The sequence below is a fragment of the Curcuma longa genome, chromosome 4 (assembly GCF_044706935.1).
Source record: "Curcuma longa cultivar G26 ecotype Majalengka, Jawa Barat chromosome 4, ITB_CL_G26_1.1, whole genome shotgun sequence".
NCBI classification, from domain to species: Eukaryota; Viridiplantae; Streptophyta; class Magnoliopsida; order Zingiberales; family Zingiberaceae; genus Curcuma; species Curcuma longa.
Window position 1 is genome coordinate 2,431,814 of NC_133864.1, and position 18,269 is coordinate 2,450,082.

At 36.2% G+C, this 18,269-nt stretch overlaps 1 protein-coding gene across 1 annotated transcript; it reads right to left on the reverse strand.

Annotated features, from left to right (window-relative positions):
• Positions 1-7,892: 7,892 nt before the first annotated feature.
• On the reverse strand, positions 7,893-17,474 carry LOC141827597 (mitogen-activated protein kinase kinase kinase 3-like). The gene is given in 13 exon segments (XM_074714885.1): positions 7,893-8,844; positions 8,924-8,991; positions 9,240-9,476; positions 9,599-9,706; positions 9,824-9,883; positions 15,108-15,183; positions 15,285-15,445; positions 15,629-15,691; positions 15,835-15,922; positions 16,101-16,535; positions 16,923-17,083; positions 17,085-17,349; positions 17,441-17,474. Coding segments are annotated over 12 exon segments (1,941 nt in total). The 5' UTR covers positions 17,304-17,349; positions 17,441-17,474; the 3' UTR covers positions 7,893-8,579.
• Positions 17,475-18,269: the final 795 nt, after the last annotated feature.

Sequence of the window (18,269 nt, forward strand, 5' to 3'; positions counted from 1 at the left end):
ATTCAGGTCAGCTCGGCCACATGCTCAAGTCAGCTCAGCCAGGTCAGCTCGACCACACATTCAAGTCAGCTCGGCTAGATATTTAGGTCAACTCGGTCTATAACACCAATGGCTTAGCCACTTAAATTCTTGTTCGGTCATCCTGGAGATCAGAAGACAAAGCATGAGAATGTCGCCAAGGAGATAAGGATGGTTATTGTGTTTCCAAATCTGATCCCCGAAAAGCCCGCATGCTTGTGTGCACAACCATCGAATGAAGATCATCAACCCTGCTGAGCCATTGGATGTTTGGAAACCGTCAGAGATCGTGCCTTTAATGCAGCATTAACAGCTAAATGCACGTGTTAATCTCCGGAGATAACGCTCCCTCTGCTATTATATAAACCCCCGCAGGTATGAAAAAATGGGGACTCTCTTTTGATTTTTTTACACACTCATACTACTTCTTGTCCTCTTCTGACTTGAGCGTCGGAGTGGCCCCACCGGGAATTCTCAGCGCCCTGCTAATTCGCTCGTTCAGTTCTCTTCTTCCTCAGGTTCTTCTCGTCAGTGGGACCAACAATGGTTGAGGTGACATATTATTGACTAGTGGCTTGACCGTCGACGACATCCATCCGGAACAGGAGTTCCTGAGGATGGGCCAGAAGTAACAAGCGTTGTCAGCCCACAGGAAAGTGAGGATGAAGAAACCCTAGTGGAAGTAGATTCAGGTGTAGCAGACAAACTCTTCTTCCGACAGTCCATGTGGCCCGTCCACCGTCAGCCAAGTGTGACGAGTGGAGACACCCTCGCCTCCGTCAGTGCTCATTTGGGCGCTAGGGCTGCGGTCGATCAGTCCCTGCTCCTCGTCGATAGGCTCCATCGCACCCTCTTCCAAGAAAGAGCCTTCGTCTTCATTCTTTAAACGACAATTTATCGAACGTAGGTAAAGTTGCGAAGGGTACTTCGGGTAACTTTTAATTTATTATGATCGTCCAAAGTAATTTTAATCAATTGTTACAATCGATTAAAAAATTATTTTTTTTAAATCGATTAAGAAGTTTTTTATGATAAAAAATTTATTATTTTTAATACGGTATATCGAATTGGTGTTTGAGGACATGGATATATTCAAGAGTATTTTCAAGAACATAGGATCTTGTTCCATATCATTTCAAGCTCCCTAGGACCTAAAAATCTTGAAATGACATGAAATTAAGTCCTATGTGCTTGAAAAGTACTCTTGAATATATCTATGCCCTTAGATACTAATTTGATATACTATACTGTGAGCAGCGATTTTTTAAACACAGATTGAATATGACAAACATGTCGAAATCTCATTATAAATGATAAGATTATAATTCGACACCACAATTGAGATCCTTAGACTCCTTTCTTTTCAAAGATATAAATTTTTTTAATTTTTTTAATAGCTAAGGTCCATCAGTCGATTTTGTCCAAAAATAATTGATGGGCCTAGAAACTTTGAATAACATAGAATTAGGTCCTATGTACTCAGATAGTGCTCCTGAATATATACATGCCCTCAAATATCAATTTGATACATCATATGGGGAGTAATAAATTTTTGATCATAGAAGGTTTTTTAATTGATTTTTTTAAGGACAATAGTCAAAAGACAACCTTTCTATTTTTTGAATTATCAAGATCGCGCCTCATGTTGATTTTTTATCAAAAGGACATCCCACCCCCTATAAAATGATACAACTGTCTTCCACTATACAACATCAGTTTACTCTCATTATTATCTCTCATATTTTTCTCCGTCTAAATCAACGTATTATAGCAGCTACTAATTGTGGTAATTATAACTGAACTATCACACAGCTGTATCAGCTACAGTTTCGTAACTGCTACAACATGAAAAAAGATTAAAATTATTTGAAGGATTTAAATAATATTTTTTAGTCTAAAACCTAATCATTATGGGTTTCACCTGATAACTAGTTGTAGATCTCTTAACGAGTTTTAATTGATATATTGTGTGTCTCATGATTTAACTCGTGTTAAAAATTATGACCCTCAAAATTTAGAATTTAGCATTCATGTTGTAGCAGCTATGAAATTGTAGCTGCAACAACTGTATAGCAGCTACAAAATCATAGCTACTACAACAGCGAAGCTCGTTCAGAGATCTTCGATTTGATATATTATGCATCCTATGATTTAATCCGAGTTAAAAGTTATGGCCTTTTAAAGTTTAACATTCATTTTATAATAACTATTATTTCATAGCTACTACAATTGACCTACCATGTAGTTGTAGTAGTTATTATTTCATAGCTGTTACACAATTGTAGCAGCTATGGTTTCGTAGTTACTACAACGTAAATATTAAACTTTAAACTTTATGAGGTCATAACTTTTGATTCAGATTGAACCATCGGACTCACAATATATCAAATTGAACATCGTTCAAAGATCTTCGATTTGATATATTGTGTGTCCTGTGATTCAACTCAAGTTAAAAATTATGACCTCTCAAAATTTAAGATTTAATATTCATATTGTAACAGCTACGAAATCGTAGTTGTTACAACTATATAGCAGCTACATGTTAGTAGCTGCTACAATACGTTGAGTTTGATGGGAAAAATAGGAGATAGATAATAACGGGAATAAGCTGCTATTATATAGTGGAGGATAGTTGTATCATTTTATGGGGGACATCCTTTTGATAAAAAAATCAACATGAGGTGCGCTATCTTGATGATTTAAAAAAAAGGTCTTTTAACTTTTATCCTTTTAAAAAAAAATTTATAATCGATTACTACAGTATAGCAATCGATTAAAGTTACTGTTCATGGTCACAGTAACAAATTTAATCGATTGTTACACTGTAGTAATCGATTAAAAATATTTTTTATTTTTTATTTTTTTAAAATTGATTAAAAAGACTTCTATGATAAAAAAAAATCACTACTCTCAATACGGCGTATTGAATTGGTATTTGAGAGCATAGATACATTTAGGAGAATTTCCCAAGCATATAGGATCTAGTTACATGTCATTGATAATCATCATTTTGTTAGAATAATTAGGCTACTATATTCGTGCTTTTTTTTATCTTCTCGTGTGTTAACTTCACGTTTTTATCATATTTCATGAGTTAGATTCATTTTTGAACTTTAATGTAATTTATCTTTTATTTGTGGAATTATAGTTAATCATTTGAATGTGATCTTTGTAGGCAATCAAAGGGTCATGGATTCATGTCAGATTGATCCAAATTGGGTTTAATTTTGTGATTAATTGAAGAGAACCAATTTGGAGCGATCTAAACCATTCATCCAAGATCAAGAGTGATCTGAATCATCCATTACGATCCGAGTTGTTCAAATCAAAGGGATAGTAGATCAAGACCACTGATGAATATCTGAACCCTTGGATCAAATTTGAAGATGCTCTTAGTCCTTAGATTAGTTCTACACTATTGTCAGTTATCCATGCAGATCTAGTTCAAACGAGAATGCTACAGGAGTAAAGAATCATGATTTTTTTGATCGGGTATAAGAAGCTCATGTGAGAGAGCATAGGGGGATCGACTTCATCTTCTTCCACCCTCCATTGCTAGTCGTCGAGTTGATTCACCTTCATCCATCGAGGTTAAGGGGTTTCCCTTCCTTGTCCATCCACATCTGGAGAAGTTTAGGGAATTTCCTACTTCGATCGCGCGCGCAACAGAGGAGACCATCACCTCACAGAGGAGATCGTCGGGCTACCTTCTCCATCGCAACTTCACTTCGACCATCAAGATTTGATCGTCGGAGAAGAAAGGAGTTCCCTCCTCCAGATTCCGATCTTGAGTCTTCCACCATTCATATAATGCCTCACCACCATCATAGTCATCGAATCCTGTTCATCATCGTCGGATCCGTTGAAGAAGAAAGGGGGTTCCCTACGCCTTCATAGGACCCGATAACACTCTACTTTCACCCAATCTGCCCTCGATTTCATCCCTATGAGAGCTATCGCTGATCATCATCACTACCGGATCATATTCTCTAATTCATGATAGAGCCCAACTTGGGGTTGCCCTAACTGATCTATGAGCAATACTTTGATTTAGTTCTCCTATGTTTGATTTGAAGTTCAAATTACTTTGAATCTATTTTAGTTCAAGTTGATTTGGTTTTACCCTGTATTATTCTTGCCAACTATTTGAATTCTTGTTTGTTTGTTTTTTTGAATTGACACCGGGTGTCCAGCTTGATTTAACACAATGTGGATTGTAGTGATTGAAACCTTAGTTGTTTTCTGTTGGGTTGCAAGGGTGCAAACATAGTCCCACATTTAAAGCACATGGAAAAGATCATGGGTTTAAAAGAATGGAAGATATCTCCATTGGTATGAGGCCTTTTGGGGAGAGCCCAAGAACAAAGTCATGAGGGCTTAGGCCCAAAGTGGACAATATCATGTCATTGTGGAGATACAAACATCCTTTTAGACCCAACAAGTGGTATCAGAGCAAGACCGCTCTTCACCGGACTAACCGCCGAATGAGTCATGATCCAGATCTAACCATGTGGTTTGAACCTTAAACAAAAAAGAAGTGGGTGCTCCCGTGTTTGAATCAAGAGGACCAGACACCAGGTGAGAAGTCCTAGTAGGTCGGGTGGACCGAGGGGCAAAAAGTCCTAGTTGCGGCTAGGTGGAAGTCCTAGTAGGTCAGGTGGACCGATGGGCAAAAAGTCCTGGTGGGTCAAAGATTCAGACTGGGGGGGCCTGTGGTCCTTTGTTTGAGGGGGGGGGATTGTTGGGTTGCAAGGGTGCAAACATAGTCCCACATTTAAAGCACATGGAAAAGATCATGAGTTTAAAAGGATGGAAGATATCTCCATTGGTATGAGGCCTTTTGGGGAGAGCCCAAGAACAAAGTCATGAGGGCTTAGGCCCAAAGTGGACAATATCATGTCATTGTGGAGATACAAACATCCTTTTGGACCCAACAGTTTTCTACATCGTAGTAGCTAGGTTTAGGATAGATCGATTGATTTTAATTTTCATGAATTGAATCGTATTCTTAGGGTATGTTGTTTGAATTTCCATTAAGAGCATAATTTTAGTTCCCTTAGTTGCATTTGTTCATTGCATTGTTAGGAGAAACCTCATTTAAAATATCAAAAACCCCAAGGCATTTACAAATAATTCAATCCTAGAATTTATCGAATATCGGCTTCATTTCTTGTGAGAGATGACCCGAGTTATCCTATACTACAGTAGTATAGTTAGCGGGTTGGAATTAATTTGAATTAGTGATCGTATATGACACACGATTATCAGTCATTCCGAGGTCCATTTAGTGATCAATGGATTTAGAGAGTTCGGAATGACATGGACCAAGTCATATGTGTTTGGGAAGTGCTCTTGAATGTACTCATGCTCTCAAATATCAAATACACCATATTGAGAGCGACAAATTTTTAAACATGAATCAAACATGAGAAATGATGTCGAAAGCTCATTATAAATGATACGACAATAATACTCACTGATTGACACCACAATTGAGATCCTTAGACTCCCCTCTTTTTGAAGATATAATTTTTTTAATTTTTTGAATGACTAAGGTTCATCAATCAATTTCATCCAAAGTAATTAATGGATCTAAAGAGTTCGGAATGACATAAAACCATGTCATATTTGCTCGAACAGTGCTCCTGAATATATCTATGCTCACAAACACCAATTTGATACATCATATTGAAAGCAACGAATTTTTGAATACGAATCAGGCATGAGAAATAATGTCGAAAACTCATTATAAATGATACGACGATGATACTCATAAATCAACACTACAATTGAGATCCTTAGACTCCCCTTTTTTTTGAAGATATAATTTTTTTGATTTTCTGAATGGCTAAGTTCTATCAGTCAATTTCGTCCAAAAGTGACCGCTAAACTTAGAGAGCTTGGAATAATATGGAACCAAGTCCTATGTGGTTAAGCAGTGCTCTTGAATGTATCCATACTCTCAAATACCAATTTGATATATCGTATTGAGAGCAACAATTTTTTTTTATCATAGAAGACTTTTTAATTATTTTTTTTAAAAATAATTGAAGTAGCAATTGATTAAATTTATTAACCATCGATTGCTACATGAATATTAACTTTACATTGCTACATTGTAGCAATCGATTAAAAAAAAATTTATGGAGGGGAAAAATCGAAATAGGGTACACAATTTGGTCATTTTGAAAGTAGCCGACGCGTTTTGAGCATTTCACAACTTTACCTGTGTGGTTCGGTAAATTGTCATTCTTTAAAAATCTGACCAGTTTGGGCAAGAAATTCATCACTCTACCGGTATGGTTCAATTGGCAGGACAAACCAAACCAAGTCCACCTAAACCCCCCTTATATTCTCATCATTTAATAATTTTGACTAAAACTACTAAATAAATATTGATTAATTAAATTTCATAAGTAAACAATGTATATATGATGCTTCTAATTATGTGTCAATTATTCCAAACAAACTAACACAAATTATAATGAGTTTGGCATCATATTAAAACATCATTCCAATGTTGCTAAATGTAATTGGGTTAATCATGTCAAAGAGTAAAATTCTAGTTAGAATCAAATATTTTTGAGAACTCAAATGCCAATTTGATAGTTGTTGCTCATTCAAGGGCACATTTAATTTATAGGAACAATTATTTTATATTTGTATTAATTTTATGAAATATTTATTCCTATGTCTAACCACAAAAATGTACAAAAAAAGGGCGTTCTTTTTTTTTGGAATCATGAAGATGATATTCCATTGTGATTTTTTATCAAAAAGTGCTCCACCCTTTGTACAACTACCCTTAATTATATTATTCTAAGTATTATCTCTCCTCTATATTTTCCATCTAAATTTTAAATCGGAGTATGTTGTAGTAGCTATTACACAATTATAGCAACTACGAAATCAATTTCGTAGCTACTACAACTGAGCTGTTACACAGTTATAGCATCTGTAATTTCGTAACTGCTACACAATTGTAGTAGCTATGAAACCAAAGTTGCTATAACTATGAATGTCAGATAAACTTTGACAAGTCAAAAATTTTATCACAGGTTGAATCATGGAATGTACAATATATCAAATCAAAATTTGTTCAAAAATCTATATTTATTATCAAATGTAATTCATAAAGGTCCAATCTTAGATTCAAAAAAATGTTATTTAAATACTTTTCAAAGGCTCTAAAAAATTTTGATCCACTTTATTTAAAATTATTTTCCATCTTGTAGCAATAACAGTTTCATAACTACTACACTATTGTAGTTGTAATAGTTATAAAATTATAGTTGTTACAATTATAAACTACAATTGTTATAGTGGTACCCGTTACAATACTGTAACTCCTATAACATTCATTATTGCTACAATAAATTCGACTGATTTAGAATTTAAGAGAGAAATATAAGAGAGATAATAATGAAAATTAATATTGAAAAATAATTATATCATTTTACGTGAGAAAAATAGAACATCCTTTTAATAAAAAATCAAAATGGAATATCTCTTTCACGAAGACATTTTTTTTCTCGATCATCGATTGTTCCTTTCTCTCTCTAGTTCTAAATAATTATTTTTAAATTTATTTTACTTTTTAAATAACACGTTCAATTTGCCCAACTAGACATGTTAAAAAGGCCAACTGAATTAATTGTTATTCAACCTAGTCAAGTTATAACAAACTAATTAATCAATTTGGGTGATCCAAACATGCTATGAAGAGCTTGTTAGGTTAGTTAGACTAGACGAACCAAAAACAAATTGGGGCAATAAGTACAAATAGGGTGATTACGCTTGACAAATCTATTGAGGCAGATCATGTGACTAACAAGAATTTAACAAATTATTTATATAGAAATTCGTTAACGCAATATAAAAGTATACTATTTTATTATACATATTCACAAGCCTATTCTTTTTCACCCACTAAAGAATTCTTATTTCAACACTCTCCCTCAACGCACACACTAAACCCACCATAAAGGCAGGCATCACAACTAGTAACTTGAAACACTTGTGTATAAAGATCATATATCAGTTATGCTACTTAAAACTAAGTAGTTAAACTTTATCTACTTCTCAAATGATTCTCAAAGCTAAATATGAACATTTAAGCAACAGTAGATGCCCCTGCTTGTCTATTACTGATTGATAGGGTTGAGTATCTGTAGAATGGTTGGAGGGAGTTTCGGGTGCATGTGGCATTTCGAAACTTCTTTCAACCACTTGCATACATGAGTCTCATAGCAGACAGCAATCCTTCCAGTATGAAACTGCACCTCAAAACTGGCATGAAATCCCTGCAAATTTTGCTTCTGTTTCCTTTGTCCATTAACACTGTTATTGTAAACTATGAAGCCAATTTTGCTCTGTACAATGTGGCGAATCCTGATTGTATTTGGCTGCTACATCTTTTATGAACAGTACGTACGAGATAGAATGGAAGATGGATGACCTCCCATGACCCAGCTCAAGTAGCAAGCAGGCTTCACAAGGCTTGGGTGGTTTAGCATTGGATAAAGCTCCAAAGTTCTCAATGAACATGGCATCATCCACATTTACAAACCCATGCTCAATCTTCGAGAACTACAGGGGGTTGGAGCCTTGAAGGGGGTAGTGTCAAGCCAAGGATCTGGGAGGTTATTGCTCGGCCTAGTTGTATAGCGCGATGAATTTACAGGGCTGTTGTTGGATGCTCCTGCTGAAAAGCCAGGATGAGGTGGAGAAGGCATGCAGCTTCTGTTGGCTTGTTTGAATTGCCTTAATGGGCTGGAACATGGGGAGACAGGTAAAGACATATTCATTCTCATGCTAGGTAAATCCCTGCAAGACGAACAACAATGTTAACACCAATTGAGGAGCAAAAGGGAATCCCCTGCTTCAGCATGAACTTAAATAATACCTAGAATTCTTGGAGGTAAGAGGAGATGCCAAGTGCAATGCAGATGAGGGACAAGTGCTTCTATTGCCCTGATGTGCATCGAGCAAGCAACATTAACAAAATAAACATAAAACAAATCTTAAAGAGAGAATTATTCCAACATGGTTTCTAACTTGTTATTGCATGTTGAGGGAGCAAGTACTATAGACAATGGATCGAGTCCACCAAATTAACATTTATATAAGAAGCAACTCAACGAATTTAGAATATTGTGCGAAGCTTGAGGTGAATATAATCAGATAGCTCTAAGCATATTGAATTAGATCATCAGGCTTACTGATATTTGACCTACATCAGTGTTATAATGGAGCACATCCTCGACCGAATTCAATTTAGGAGCTTTTATTGTTGCTTGGTCTTGAACAAAAGGATGATGCATCAGTTGAGCAGCTAGAGGGCGTGCTGATGGATCGCGCTGCAAGCATAGCTTTAGAAAATCCTTTCCTTCGGGAGAAAAATGATCTGGTATTTCTGGTAAATCTTTACTATTGCCAATTTTAAATATAGCAGCCACCTATTGATTTGAAAGATGAGCAATAAAATTAGGAAGTGTTATATAATAAATCATCAAAGTTTGAAAGAACATCTATGCTGGATATTCATTTCAGAATAAGGTGTGAGACAAGGATATTGTACCCCTTCAAACTGGCTCCACGGAGGTTTGGAAGTTGCCATCTCAATAATTGTACAACCCAGGCTCCATATATCTACTGAGAGATCATAGCCACTGGTATTCATGATAATCTGCATTGTTTTAAAATTTTATTTGGATCTGTCATTTGGTGATTTCCTATAAATTACAAGAGGCAAGCAATAAACCACATACAGACATCGCTTAAAAAGACTAATCTATAAATTTACCTCAGGCGCCATCCAGTAAGGGCTTCCTTTGAAAGATTTTATTGAAGTGTATGCAGCCATCTGCTTCCAGATAAACATTGTCAAAAATAGAGCTTTCAGCAACAAGAAAGGTGAATCAGCATCTGATGGGAATTCTCAGTACGAGCAGAGTAAAAAATGATATTTATATGCCTAACACAATACAAGAAGGATAAGTCTAACTTTTTGTTAGTCACTAGAGTACATACATGCTTATTTTAAACACAGTTGCATCTTAGAATGAATATCTATAACCAGTGAATTAATTTCCTTCAATGCTAGAATCTTCGAGTTTGACCTCATATAGTCTCCACTTGCTTGAATTGAGCTCTCTTGATCTATGTTCTCTGTAAGTGAATTTAATAAGACAATTTTGTAGCCACTATTCCCAAAATCTCATACATAAACTTTTGTAGCTTGTCTATAAATTCCACTTAGCACTGAGCTACAAATTCAGAGTTATCAAGAATATTTGTAGAAGACCATTATGTATGATTTAGTTGCTAATTAACCACCGGTTCTGCATTGGCCTGCTTTCTCGGCATTGCAACACAGATGAACCTACATACAACATTTATATTAGTAAGTTCAACATTTCTTTTATTCTTTCATGACATCGGTTGATTCCACACACTGCATTGGTTTCTCCTCAGTAAATCCTTTCTAAGATCTATGAACCTATTCTTTTAGCAACCGCGAAGGCGTTAGCTAAAAGAAACAGGGGGGTATATATGACAAAGAAAGATTAGGCTCTGAAGTTGATCACTCAAGTATTTTCATAAGATGAGTTCTACTAAATGTCAATCAACTTTACCAAGATTCAGGATTGATTCAATCTCTTTCCACGCTCAAGTACATAAATGAAATATTGCCACAGATACTCTAGAGCTCTGTTTTCTGTGAGCATAAATTGCAATGGCCATTAATTTGTTTCTTTCACACATAAAGCAGGCATGCTTCTTGTTTTGTTATTTTCTTTGTCGTCGTTCCCATCACCGTCTGTTACATGAGTCTATCCTTACATGTATCTACTACACAGTTGCTCCCATCTTCTTCTCTTATTATAATCCTGTGCCAAAACAGCAATTGTAAGAAACAGTTTGTTAGATTTAGTGTTGAAGATGGTCCATCACTCATCAGCATTGCAGTTGTGTCAAAATCTGATCACAATCTGACTTGTTTCATTTCATAAACCCATTGACAGATAAGGCAATTGGGATCTTCACATGAGGAAACTGTCAAACTTCTGTTGTAAGAGCCCTTTGAAAAAAACAATGTCTTCATCAAATCTCAAATAGAGGCTCTCTTCAACAAGATTACCATTACTTGGTGGTTGGATGTTATGCTTAACTAGTTTCAGCTCTTGTCTCTTGACTATCTATAAAAACCCAATCGTACACAAGAGAGACGTGAAAAGGAAGTAGTTTGCCTAATCAATGTCTTTTTATAGATTGACTTGATGCTTGCAAAGGAAGTTTGTTCAGCAAATTCCCAAAGGGCGCATTTTAAATTTGAGAATCCCCAAAAGACGCACCGAAATTTCATTTTTCTCAAAAGGCACACCTATTAATTTTTTTTCTTTCCTCTCTCATTTGCATGCAACATTTAATATCTTATCTTTCCTCTTTCCTTTACATGTAACACCTCCTCTCTTTTATGCCCCCACGGGCTTAGCTAAAATGGTAAATGGATGGTATACTTGCACAATGAGCAAAGGATCAAATCCCGATACTAGCAGGGCGTAAATTCCTATACTTTGGAACAACTCATCCACCCATCCATCTTACCTCTCAGTTACTGTGATTTACCTTCTCTGTGCTAGTCTTGAGGCAAGCTAGCAGGGGTGCTGGGGGCGAGCGAATTCGCCTTTTTGCACAATTTCTCTCTTCTCTTTCCTTTTAAATTAAATTAAATTTTAATTTAAACTCTAATTGGCATAGATAATCCTCTAAATTTATTTATTTATATTTTTAATTTTAAAAAATTAAAAATATAAAAGAAAGCTAATAAAATATTAAATATATATTTATTATTTTTTTTATATCTTCTATTTTTAATATCTAATTACAAAAGAATAACAAATAAAATTAATTTTATTAATAAAAATAATAAAAAATGAAATAAAAAATTATTTTGGTGTTGATCTTCATAAACCAGCACCACAGCTTAAACACCAACATCGTTGTAGTGCTGATTTTTGAAAACTAACACCACAGTGTTATGAAAGTTTTAAATCATTTTGAACATTGTTGGGAGAACTTTACAATAGTAAATGAGAGTTTATTTGGACTTAAGTTCATTAATTAAACCCAAAGGAGTTGTAATGAATCCGATCGAAACTCTGTAAGTTCACTAAAATCCATTGATGGATCTAGACGACATATATTTTTAAAATTTTGCAATGAAATGGAAATGTGGAGTGTGTAGAAGGTAAATATGGTGAGAAATATTAATCTTGAGTCTCCTACAAAAAGTTATAGGCCCGTGTCAATTGACACAAAGTCTAAAACTTTCTAAATCTTTTGAGCAATGTTGGAATCCTTTATGATAATAACAGAGGACACCCTTGTACTCCAGGGCACTGCAAAAACCTACAAGAATTGGAATGAGCCCAATCAGAGTTCTATTTCAATTCGTTTTGAGCACTATTGAGAGATCATTAAAATAGTAAAAGAGACTTATTTGGACTCAGGTTCACCTAATAAATTCACATGAGTTGGAATGGGTTCAATCAGAGCTTTTTAGGTTCATCAATGTGTTTTAGTCGAAACATATCAATGGACCTATGGTACTTGGATTTTTAAAATTTTTTCATGAGATGGAAGATGTGAGTGTATAGGAGGTATATATGGTATCCATGCCTAATTCTGGCATTCCTATGATAAGTTGTGTATGTGTCAATTGTCTACTTTCAGAGACTATAACTTTTTAGCTTGGATATCAGAATGAGACATTCTAAGCGGCAATCAAAGCTCGTTCCAAGAACTACAAGGGTGGAACCTCTTAACGGGCCATGTTTCAACTCCAAAAAATATTATTTAAGGCATTTTCGAAGGTTCAAAAGAAATTTTATTTTTTTAATTACTTGTTATCCCTAACTTATCGTAGGGATATCAAAACCAGTCATAAACACCACAAATACATTAACTGTACTACCCTCTTCCATTTTATGATAAATTTTCAGAAATCCAAAACTCCTAGATCCATCAATGGATTTTCACCAAAACACATTGATGGACCTAAAAAAGCTCCGATCGGATCCATTCCAAGTGCTACAGTTTTCTAAAATTCCTCAAAGTCTAGTGTCCAAAGATATCAATTTGAAGTCATTAACAACAATGATGAGAAAGTTTTTAAAGTTTCAGATTTTAAGGCAATTGACACATACACATAACTTATCGTAGGAATGTCAGAACCAGGATAGGACACCATACATAACTTCACTACACTACCCTCTTCTATTACATATCAACTTTTCAAAAATCTAAGTCATCTAGATCATCGATGAGTTTCAGTCAAAATTCATAGACCTAGAGATCTTCGATCGAACTCATTCCAACTCCTATGGATTTATTAAGTAAATCTGAGTCCAAATAAACTCTCTTTTACTGTTTTACAACCCTCCTAATAGTGTTTAAAATAATTTGAAACTTTCAGAATACTGTGATGCTAGTTTCTGAAGATCAGCACCATAGTGGTGTTGGTCTTCGAAAATCAATACCACAGTCTGTGCCAGTTGGCACGGGATTATAACTTCGCCTACGTGTATTATGATCAAGATTGGACACCATATATACCTTCTACACACACATTTCTTCTATTTCATTACAAAATTTCAAAATCCAAAATTTTAGGTCCATCAATGGATTTCGGTCAAAATCCATTAAGGGACTTAGAGAGCTCTAATCAGGTTCATTCCAACTTCTATAGATTTCTACAGTGCCTTAGGGTCCAAGGGTGTCCTCCGTTATCATCATAAATGATTCTCAACATTGTTCAAAAGGTTTAGAAAGTTTTAGACTTTGTGTCAATTGACACGGGACTATGACCTGGTGTAGGAGACTCAGAACCAAAATTTCTCATCATGTCTACCATCTACACACTCCAGACTTCCATCTCATTACAAAATTTTAAAAATCCAAGTCATCTAAATTCATCAATGAATTTCGATCAAAACTCATGTATGAACTTAGAGAGATCTAATCGGGTTTATTCCAACTCCTGCAGGTTTCTGCAGTACCCTGGAGTCCAAAAGTGTCCTCCGTTATCATTATAAAGGATTCCCAATATTGCTCAAAAAGTTTAGAAAACTTCAGAATCTGTGCTAATTGACACGGGCTTATACTTCACGTAGTAAACTCAAGACTAGGATTTCTAACTATATCTTTCTTCTACACGCTCACCTCTTCCATCTCATTGTAAGTTTTCATAAATCTAAATATCTTAGGTTCATCAATGGATTTTGATCAAAATATATTGATGGACCTAGATAGCTCCGATCGGACTCATTCCAACTCCTATGAATTTATTATGTGAACCCGAGTCCAAATAAACTCTCGTTTTCTTTTTTAAAGTCTTCTCAATAGTGTTCAAAACGATTTGAAACTTTCAAAACACTATAGTATTGGTCTTCGAAAATCAACACCACAACGATGTTGGTATTTAAGCTGTGGTGTTGGTTTTTGAAGACCAGCACCAAAGCAATTTTTTATTCTATTTTTTATTTTTATTAATAAAATTAGCTTTATTTATTTTATTCTTTTATAATTAGATATTAAAAATATTTTGAATGTTTTATTAATTTTCTTTTATATTTTTTAATTTTTTATTAAAGTTTTAAAATTAAAATTACAATTAAAAATAAATAAATTTAAAGGATTATCTATACCAATTAAAGTTTAAATTAAATTTTAATTTAATCTAAAAAGATAAAGAAGAGAGGAATGGTGTTGCATGCAAAAGAGAGAGAAAAAAAAATTAAATGTTGCATGCAAATAAGAGAGGAAAGAGAAAGAAAAGGTCAGCAAGTGTAGGGGTAAAATGGGAATCAAGTGCGCCTTTTGGGAAAAATAAAACTTCGGCATTCTCAAACTTAGAGTGCATCCTTTAGGAATTTGCCGAAGTTTGTTTATGCCAATGGAGTTAGTAATACACCAAGTAACAGAGAGTTTGTGATTCACAAATGACTTCCCTAGCTAATAATAGCAGTAGTCAATACATGTCAATTTTACGAAATCTACAAGCAAGATATTAACAAGAAACTTACATGCTTAGCCATGCCAAAATCAGCCAGTTTGATTTCACCATTAGGATCTACCAATATGTTTGCCCCTTTAACATCTCTGTAAGATTAGATATCATTTCATGGACTATAGAAGAGGGGAAAACACACAAGACAGCTTATCAGCAATACATGTGACACGAAACATAAGTGGCCAAGTACCTGTGTACAGTATTCCTCCCATGTAAGTACGCAAGTCCAGAAAGTACTTGAGCTGTGTAGTTGCGAATTAATGTTTCCCCAAAAGCACCATATTCTTGAAGTATCTTGTGTATAGAACCCCCAGAGACATACTCAAGATAAACAGATAGTGTGTCTTCAACCTGCAAAATAGATGTTAAAACAGATCCTCATGACTCGTGTAATAACAACTTTGAAAGAGTAAAACTAACCAAAATTGGACACAGTTTTAAATCCAAACTGGTACTAGTTCATTCATGCTATTGTTGTCGAGAATAACGAAATTCATACAGGTCACAAGCCACCTAGTGAAATAGTGAACTTACCAGCTCACTGCCATAGTACCGCACAATATTGGGATGTGAGAGCTGACTAAGTAAAGCTATTTCCTGTGATTGTGACCAAAGGATTCAAATTATTTTCCTCATTTCATGACTAGCATATATATACAAAATGACAAGTGCATACTTCAATCATGAGAAAAAGAAGAGAAGATATCTTATGAAACAAAATGAAAAGATTAGAAGATTGCCTGGTTTAGTTGTTTCAGAGATTCCTTGGAATTTGCATCGTCAAAAATATCTTTGACCTCTTTGATGGCACACATCTGACCACTTTCACTGGAGCAGCAACACATAAATGTAATGTTATATGATATTGAGGTGTAAACAATGGATAACTCAATTACATATGAAGTATGTAAATAGGTGTTTACTAATAGCCATAACATGGGAATTGGATGAACATCACAGGATTTAGTTTATCCAATATATAGTAAGATAGTAAAGAAGAAGGTACCTGTTGAATCCAAGATAGACATGACCAAAAGTACCCCTGCCGAGCAATTTCCCTTTCTTCCACTGTGTCTTTGGAGATCGTGAAGAGGAAGAAGACAGAGAATGAGAACTGCTCGGAGAGCTTGGCGGAAGAGGTAGGGGATGAGGTGGGCTGGGCAAATTATCTTGCCAACGGTTTGGGGATGTTGGGGATAAACCAAATGAACCGGGATGCACAGTTGAAGTAGAAAAACGAGACCCTTTCAGGCCAGGGGAAGGATTTGCAGTCCTTCTACTGAATATGGTCTCTGTCGAAGTTTGAGCATGAGAATAACCATTTTCACCAACAGGATGCTCTGAAACTGGACTGCAGGTGAAGACTTGCCTGCCTTCGGCCATGTGTTCCTGCCTTTGCACTTCATTTCTGCCTCCCGTTATGTTGATTCGGTCAAAACACCTACAAAAAGAAAGCAAAGTAAATCTTAGGCACTCAAACTGCTGGTGACAAACCATGATCTTTCCCATTAAAGGCAGAGATTTATGGGAGGAAGAGAATGATCTGGTTAGGAAGCATTTCATTAGACTGCATGAGCAAAAAGAGGACACTGGTTGAATTGGGGGAAAAAGCAAGACCAGTGAGTTGAAGCACCTCATTGGTTAATAACAAGATTTTTCTTTTGATGGATGATATTTGAGAATTTAACCCAGAAATCATATCTTTAGAACAAAATTTGCAAAAATTCAAGATCAAAGAGAGATCCCCTAAGGCAATCAACTTTTTCGCACTGCAACAAAAGAAATCCAGCCAAATCTCTAATAGGCGACAAGGAACTAAAAAAAATACCTGTAGGATTGGAGATCCGGCCTCTCATCCGACGACCCGGAGGAGCTGTTACTAGACGCCGACGCCGAAGACGATGCTGACCCCGTAGGCAGGCCCTGGGAAGAGATCCAGGAAGGAAGCGGCAGCGGATGGCCGCACATGAATCCCATCCCAGCTCCACCTACTCCTGGCGCTGGCGCTGGCGCCATCGGCGCCGCCGCCGCCAAGGGGAGGGTCGCCACTCTTACTAGAGACGAGAGCCTCGCCAAAGCTACTACCTTTCTCCTTGGTTCGGCGCCTCGTCGCCTCAATCTTGTCTTCAAGCGTCCCCGGTTCCTTCGTTCGCGGGCTGGAGGTCGAATTGGACTTGCACTTAAACTTTCCCTTCCACCACGCCGGCATCTTCGAGGAATTTCGATCTGCTCGGCAGCAGAATCCCAAGCGATCGCTGCCAGAACAAGGATAAGGGATCGATTCGCCGACAACACGCGAAGAACGGAAGGACGGAAGGAAAGCGAACAGAGCAGCGGGCAACTCACCCGCGTGAAGCAGCGTGGAACGAGTCACGTTGGCCTTTTTACCCCACTGAGAGCTCCAATGAGCAACAAGGTATGAGCACAGCGCCCCCATTTAAAACCCCTGCCGGCGCGCAGCCCCGAAAGTAATGACGCGGGAGACATTACCCTTCTCAAATAACTCAAACATGTACCAGGAAGTTATTAACTAACTGACGAGAGCAATTACCGGGACCAGCTCAGGCCCACGAGCCCTAAGATACCGGTAAACATGGGGTAAAAGTTGGGTGGTTTGGCCGCAAAGGATGGAATCTTCCTTAGATATATATTTTTTATTCGATTTTTTTTATCGATTTTGATAATTTTTCAATCCCGTATCATACTTTAAAAATAATCAAATGACACATTAATTTACGATGGATTTTCCGTTTAATCTTTCTCATCTTTTCACACATAGATTTTCAATACATCCAAATTACATTATCAAAAAATCTAATTTAAAAGTAAGTTTTATAATTCGAATGGATATGATCTCATCATTCTCTCACCCTCTCTCTCCATTGCGTAACATTGAGCTTTATGCTTATTCGTGACCATTCTCTTCCATCGTGACCAACTACAGTTTCTCGATTTACCTTTTCACAGATAGTCGTGGGGCAGACCGTGTGGAAGCCCCTGGGATGACGGATTCTACCTTTTTGCAGAATAATTTTGTGCTTACATATCTCTTTCTGTTGTTATAAATGTAACATCATCATGAACGTGGAGTTTGATGGAATTGCAAAAGAGTAAATAGAAAGCGGAAGTATTATCGTAAGGCATTGAAGAGGTAGCATCGAAAGACCATGACATT